The sequence below is a fragment of the Leopardus geoffroyi genome, chromosome X, assembly GCF_018350155.1.
Source record: "Leopardus geoffroyi isolate Oge1 chromosome X, O.geoffroyi_Oge1_pat1.0, whole genome shotgun sequence".
In the NCBI taxonomy this organism is placed as follows: domain Eukaryota; kingdom Metazoa; phylum Chordata; class Mammalia; order Carnivora; family Felidae; genus Leopardus; species Leopardus geoffroyi.
The window spans coordinates 127512766-127519923 of NC_059343.1; the positions used below are offsets into that span (position 1 = coordinate 127512766).

The 7158-nt window shown below is 56.1% G+C and overlaps 1 protein-coding gene across 1 annotated transcript; it reads right to left on the reverse strand.

The window, feature by feature from the left end:
• Window positions 1-258: 258 nt before the first annotated feature.
• Window positions 259-6180, reverse strand: DNASE1L1 (deoxyribonuclease 1 like 1). Its single transcript, XM_045470601.1, has 8 exons — window positions 5969-6180; window positions 3691-3902; window positions 3253-3341; window positions 3087-3173; window positions 2037-2137; window positions 1779-1891; window positions 1450-1698; window positions 259-1367 (listed from the first exon to the last, which is right to left on the reverse strand). Exons 2-8 carry the CDS (start codon window positions 3820-3822, stop codon window positions 1251-1253), a joined length of 888 nt encoding a protein of 295 aa, XP_045326557.1. The 5' UTR covers window positions 3823-3902; window positions 5969-6180; the 3' UTR covers window positions 259-1250.
• Window positions 6181-7158: the final 978 nt, after the last annotated feature.

Here is a 7158-nt window from a genome sequence, read left to right on the forward strand (position 1 = left end):
GTGCTGGCCAGCACTTCTGAGGGCCAGGATTACAAGAGCAGGAATAGGCTGGGTATCCGTGGAGCAGCAGAAACAGGCCTGGGGAGTTCTTAGCAGACTGGATGGCCTGGGGCTGTGCATGCATAAGGGGATCTGGTTTCAGAGCTGTGCACGGTGGCCCCAGAGCTGCTGTGTACTGCTTCCTGGAGCTGGACTGTGCTGCACTTAATCCTTGTGGCTCCTGAGAGTCCTTTTGTAATCATTACTTCCAGCCATTTATGAAGTTTAAAATGACCTTTATTTTTGACCTTGAGGTGGTTCTAAACCATAAACATTTGTGCTTAAGTGGCTCTGATGTCTTGCTAATGGGCTTTACTGAGCACTGCTCTCTGGAAAAGAGCTGGAGAAGGAAGGGTTCTGTGATACCAACACCCCGAGTAGGATCATTGTTGACATTTTGCTATGTATCCTATCATGTATCCCCTTTGGCTGCACAACCAGGTAGCCACACAGTTGCTACCAACAGTTACGTGGTCAATGCTACACATAGATATTTTCTGTAAACCTGAGCCCTGCTAGCCACTGGATTGACCCTGCGTGCGGCAAGGCTGGGCTGCAAGAAGGTTGCAAATATGGGCTACGGCAAGCACGGGGGCTGTTTGAAACATTTTCTGTTCTCTAGTTACTATGTGTATGTGTGTAAACTGCTTCTCAATCCTTGTATTTGCTGTAGTCCTAATACTGATGTAGATGAATCCTGTGTGCAATGGAAATGGCCCTTTGACGTATCCGCTACCCGTACGCGATATCCCTACAATTTAGCTTTTTGTTCTCAATGTGTAAGTTCCCTTTTTGTCATAGAATAAAATCTTTGGGTCTGTTGTGATTCCCTTTTCTGAGACCAGTTTAGCCAGAATCACCAGAGCCCTCTCTCCTCCTCCCCCTGCCCCGGAGCCTGCTCTATCCCCACGCCTGACAGTAGCTGGGGACACAGTGGCATGGGTCTAGCCTCAGGGCCCCTCCCTGCCTTCCTTTTCTACATTCTAATGCCAGCCAGGAGCCCAATCAGAGAACGCAAGCCAAACCTAAGAAGAGACAGATGGAGGAGAGCCACAGTCCAGTGGGGCAGAGCTCTAGTCAGATGGAGGAGGGCTGCAGATGACGCCCTCAGGAGTCTCTGGACCCCAAAGCCGTCCGAGAGCAGATGGCAGAGACCAGGATTTGAGTCCTGAAGGCAGCACCGTCCTCACGTCTGTAGGCAGCAGGCCCAGTTAGGGAAGCAGCAGCAGCAGCAGCAACAGAGCGGCAGCCAGGCCGAGGGGCTGGACCCTGCGTGCCGCCCGGCTCAGCTCCACTTCCACAGGGTAGTGGTCGCTGACGTTGAGGGCCTGGGGGGCGGGCCGCGAGACAGAGCGTCAGTGCCAGGGCTGAGGCGCTTCCCTGGGAAGCCGTTCCCGTCTCCCCCTTTACCTCCTCCTCGGTGAGTCCGAAGCTCCCGGGGAAGTCAAAGGCGGCAGCGGAGCGCAGCAGGCTCTGGCAGCGCTCGCCGTGCAGCACGATGCGGTCATACGCGCAGTGGGTGCTGGCGCGCACCGTGGTGTCCTCCCCGTCGGGGATCACCCAACGGAAGCCTTCCTGAGTCCGCAGCACCAGCTCACCTATGCGCTTTTTGGTCAGCGAGGCGCAGTCAGCGTTGAAGTCCCCAAGCAAGATCATGTCCTGGAGAGGGGGTGGCGGTCAGGCCGGGCCACCCAGCCATCATGTCCCCGGCCCTCCCGCGCAAGCTGGCCCCGCCCTACCTCGCTCTGCCAGTGCTTGGAGACGTCCAGAAACACATCGTACAGGGCGCTCAGCTCTTTCTCCACGGCCTTCGGACTGGTGTGCAGCGGGACCAGCACCAGGCTGGGGAGGACTGCAAGACCCCGGGCACGGAGGACTCACATCCTCTCCTGGCCACTGCCCACCCCGACTCTTCTCAGTAACCGAGTGCTTAGTAGAGCCAGCCAGGTCCTCCTTCCAGCTCCCAGATAGCAGGGTCACCCCTCTCCCCTTCCTACCCTTGCTGGGGAAGGTGAACCGGGCCACAAAGGGCTCCCGGGCGAAGAGATCATCCTCGTCATTGTACACGTAGGAATCCAGGACCTGTGTCTTGTGTGACCTGGGGGAGCAAGGGATGGGAAGCAGTGGCCTCACATCATGGATTCTGGTTTGCAAGTGGCCACAACCTTCCTCGCCTTTTTCCTAGAACCTGTTTTTTATTGAGCTAGAATTCACATACCTGGAAGTTACCTGTTTAAAACGCACAATTCAGTGGTGTTTAGTACATTCACAGGTTGTGCAACCATCACCACAATCAGTTTTAGAAACTTTCTATGGCCACAAAGAGAAACCTTGCACCCGTGGCAGCCGCTCCCCAGTCCCCTCCTCCTCAGCCCCCCCCCCGGCAGCCACTGATCTACTGTCTCTGTACACGGATACTGCCTTTCATTTAGCCAGTGCGCAGCCGATGGACACTTGCACTGTCATTTTTACTTTGGGGCCGTTACGAGTGTTCCCATGTGGCTGTGTTTCTGTCCCCCCTCCGCCATTACTTTGAAGTGAATTCTACACATCGTATGATCTCATCTATACAAATAGGCCTCCTGACCTGACCACTCCCCTTGCCCTCTCCATCCTGACCCTAGAGGGCTCTGCCGCCGCCAGGCTGTCCTAAGGACTTCGGGCTGTCTCCAGAAACCGGGCCTGTCCAAGGCCCACAGGGAGCCCCTGTTGTTGGGTCTCTTCCCAGAAGTGTCAGCCAATTCCCAAAGAGGACGCCAGCCTTGCCCTGAACCGCATTCCCAGGTTCACTCCCAGCTGCACCCGCCTCGGGCGGTGCGTGCTGGCGCCCGAGTTCCTGGCGCCTCTCGGCCCTGCGGAGGGCCCCCGCCTCTGTGCACGGAGAAGGCAGGCCTCTTGCTGTAGGGACATATGGGCACCAGAGCTGAGTAGGGCAGAGGAGAGTAAGATCCCCAGATACAATCAGTGAGGAGAAAAAGCGCAATGAGAAGGTGAGGGCCACCCCCGGGGGGGGAGCACCAGTTGCCCCAGCTGCCCTCCGTGCTTACCGGTAGACGTACACGTACTTCTCCATGTACGTGCTGCGCCCCAGCGAGGGGCTGCTCAGCAAGGTGTAGGACCCGGACTCATCAAATCTGCCGCGATAGGGAAAGCCAGGCTCAGGGACCCTGCGGCTCTGGTCGGGGCGGATCAGACCCACAGAGCCCTCCTCACCGATTGAGTTCTCGAAGCAGGAGGGACATAGCACTGCCAGAAGAGTCCACTACTTCCTGAAGCACCATGATATCACAGCGAACCAGGATCTGCAGGACACCAGGAGGGCCAGCCCCACTCAGCGCCAGCGACCCCAAGGGGAAGGTGTGGTCCCTGGGGAACTGGCACTTTTGTGGCCAAGGGTGCTGTGGCTCTCTGGCTGAAGCCCACAGAGAGCACGGAGACCAGAGAGGACCTGGGAGAACACCGAGTGCCACCCCATCCACACCGCACCCATATCACAGAAGAGGAGACTGAGGCCGATGACAGGGAAGGAGCGTGCTCCACATCTCCAGACCCATGCCTCTCGTTGTCCCCTCTTCTCTCGGAAATGCCCCTGGTCAGGCAGGGCGGGGGCTTCGGGCTGTGGGCACAGCTTTCCTTCAGGGATGAACGTACCCGGACCAATGTGTCCATCACATGTTCCCTGGCCGCCTTCGCGAGCGTCAGCCGCTGGGCATTGAAGGCACAGATGCGAAAGGCCTCGACCCCACCAGGCAGGAGAAGCAGGAGCACCGCCGGGTAATGCATGGCTGGGTGTGCGACGCCGGGGCCCTCGAGGGAGCCCAGGCTGTCCCAGGGTGCACTCCCAGCTAGGCTCGGTTCTGCTTCTGGAAGGACATGGCAGTGGGGGACAGAGGAAGTGACGCTCGTCCTGCTGCCCAGCACCAGCCTCCCGGAGCTGCCAGCATTGCAGATCTCCCGCCTTTCTCCCTGCGGACGCTTTCCAACATTGGCACATATGGCTTGACTTTCACGCCTAGTGTGGAGCCCAAGGAGGGGCTTGAACTCGCGACCCTAACGTCAAGATTTGGGCTCAGATCAAGAGTTTGATCCTGCTTTCAATCCTTTCGCATATATATCCAGAAATGGAACTGCTGGATCATACAGTAATGCTAGGTTTAGTTTTTTTGAGGAGCTGCTATACTATTTTCCATAGTAGCTAAACCCTTTTTTTTGCATTCCCACCAGCAGTACACAAGAGTTCAACCTCACGGTTAACTCCAGCTTCTCACCATCATTAGCAGTAAGAGGATCGCCTTCACACAGATGTCTTTCCACTTGTGAGATGATATCAGCAGAATTGCTGGGTTCAAGGGCGTGTACATTTAAAATGATCTCAGCTCAGCCAAATCACTCACTGCAGTGTGTGATGGGGCCCCTTTCCCACACCCCCGCCACACTGGATACCCCTTCTTGTTCATCCTGCCAGCTGAAAGGCCCCTCTTTCGCAGCGTCTCTTGGTTGATCTTTGTTTCAGATGCACCCAAACTTTGGCCTGTCACTTGGGCTCAGCCCCTTGCCCTGCTCCTGCTCCCTGTGACATTCTCAGTAAGCAACATTAAGTCCCTCTACTTCTGTCTGCCTCCTTCTCTCTGTCACCTTTGTAACTAAGCTCAAGGGGTTTGCCACTTGGGGTGCGCCGAATGGAACACAACCTGAGGAAGTGTTGAAAGCAAAGAACTGTTTGCTTCTTGTTACAAGGAAGGCGACAGGGAGATAGCTCCGAAAGCACTGTCTCCCCGTGGGGTTAATTCAGGAAGCTTTTATCCAGTGTATTAGGGGGTGGGGGCAGGGAGCTGGCAGAGGGACTTTTGGTTCAATTGTGCGTGCCTCGCATGTCAACACATCTGTTGGAAAAATGGTGGAAAACTCTGCCTATGGAAGCTTTTATATTATACAACTATACATTTTATATTATAAATCTAATTTTTTTAATGTTTCTTTATTTTTGAGAGAGACAGAGCATGAGCGGGGGAGGGGCAGAGAGAGGAGACACAGAATCCGAAGCAGGCTCCAGGCTCCAAGCTGTCTGCACACAGATGTGGGTCTCGAACTCACGAATGGTGAGATCATGACCTGGCCGAAGTCAGACACCCAACTGACTGCGCCACCCAGGCGCCCTTAAAATTATTATAATGAACTAAAGGTAGTTATTTTAGGACAACTTGGGGGGGGGGCTTCTGTGGTCAGCTCCGATCCAGCCCCAAGTGGCTCACGTGAGGAGCTTCGAGGCGAGACACAACCAGCAAGGGGCTATGGGGCGAAACACCTAGCTAGCTGGGTGTCTCCTTGGCTGGAACTGTTGGTTCTGGAAAACAAACCATATTCCTTCTCTGCTTTTGTCCCTTCCCCTCCTCCCTTCTGCTCATAACTTTCTGCCTTCTTGTTTGAGTAACTTCCCACTGCATCCTAGCTAAGGCTTTGTCACCTTCCCCCTCGGGCTCACTTTCTGCCTCAACCAAGGCTCTGCCTGTCTGTCTTTCTCCCTGTCTCTTCTCTGTTCTCCCCTCTTTGTCATGCAGTCTCTGTGCATCTCCTTCATATTCCTGGCTGGGCTGAATGCCTGTCTCTCCCTGGCCACCTGCTCTGTCACTCATGCTGGTGGTTGGGGGGGAAGAGAGGGGCTGCCCTGGTTACTATTCTGGGATGTATGTGGACATGTGAGCAGCCCTGGGTGGTTTAGGGAAGGCCTGGAGGCTCTGGGGTCAAGGGTCCCCACAAGGGCCGAAGGCAAGAAGAACCGGAGAGTGACTGTTCCTGGACTCGGCCCAAAGCCCAACCCAGGCTCCCAACACCAAGCCTTGGCCACAGCCCTGGGGTACCCTTCCCCTCTCACCCCCTCCCCAGTCTGGGGGCAACTTCCTCCCTCCCTCTGCTTAGAGGGCGCCCATACCTATTCAGACCAGCTCAGGTCCACGTGTGCCTTGGCTGTAAGCAGACCAGCAGATCACCACACCCTCGGAATCGCAGCAGCTCTCTGGGCAGGAACCGGAGGGGAGAAAGAAGAAAAGAGGAAGAGGCGGCCTTCCCGACCCACCCGTCCGTCCGGGTCAGGCCGTCGCCCCACCCTTCCTGGAGCTTGGGCTCTTCCCCGGGCTGGGCCGGCCCCCCCCCCCCCCCCCGACCCCGCCTTCCCTGACCCGCCTGGAAGCAGGCGCTGGCAGAGGCCCAGAGCTGTGGGTGGATGACAGACCTGTGAGTCACAGAGGGTGATGGAGCCTCAGCATTCCCATAATGAGTGGTTTCCTGTGCCAAGGCCGCGCGGCGAGGAGGAGCTGCTTGGAGAATGCAAACCCGGGCCCAGCGCTCAGCCCCTGACATGGGCTGCCTCCAGGCATCCTCTGGCAGGGAACAAGCGAGAGCTGGAGCTCGTGCCCAACGTAGCCTGGGCACCCGAGCACCAGAGCTTTCTCTCCACGTCCTCAGGCTGGTTGTCAGGGTGGGTGCACACTCCTAAGTGCTCTGGAGACCCCAAGTGAGCGACAGTCAGTGCGGGAACTGGGCACCACTGCAGTAGTCAAGGCTGGACTGAGGAACTGTCCCCAAGAGAAGGGGAGAACAAAGCTGGCGGCTCGGTGTCCCGTGTGGTCCTGCACTGTCGCTGTTGGGACGACCACGGGACTCATTGGAGTCTGCGGCCTGGCGGCGGGTCCTCACCGATGATTGCAGTGTGGTCCCGTTGTTGGCCGGACCCATGTGCATGAGCACATTAGGATCGCAGTGGTGATGAGAACACGAGAAACACTGTTTTATTCATTAATCAACTTAGTTTTTAAAGTTTATTTATTTTGAGAGAGAGAGAGAGAGAGAGAGAGAGTCCGAGAGCGCTTGTGAGTGGGGGAGGGGCAGAGAGAGAAGGAGAGAATCCCAAGCAGGCTCCTCGCTGTGAGATCATGACTTGAGCTGATACCAAGAGTCCCACGCTTAAACAATTGAGCCACACAGGCTCCCCAGAAGCATTTTTAAAAATCAATAAAACTGTGCTTCAAAATTTAAAAAACACGGGTGTCTGGTTGACTCATAAGTGCACCATGTGACTCTTGATCTCAGGGCGGTGAGTTCAAGCCTCATGGTGGGTGTAGA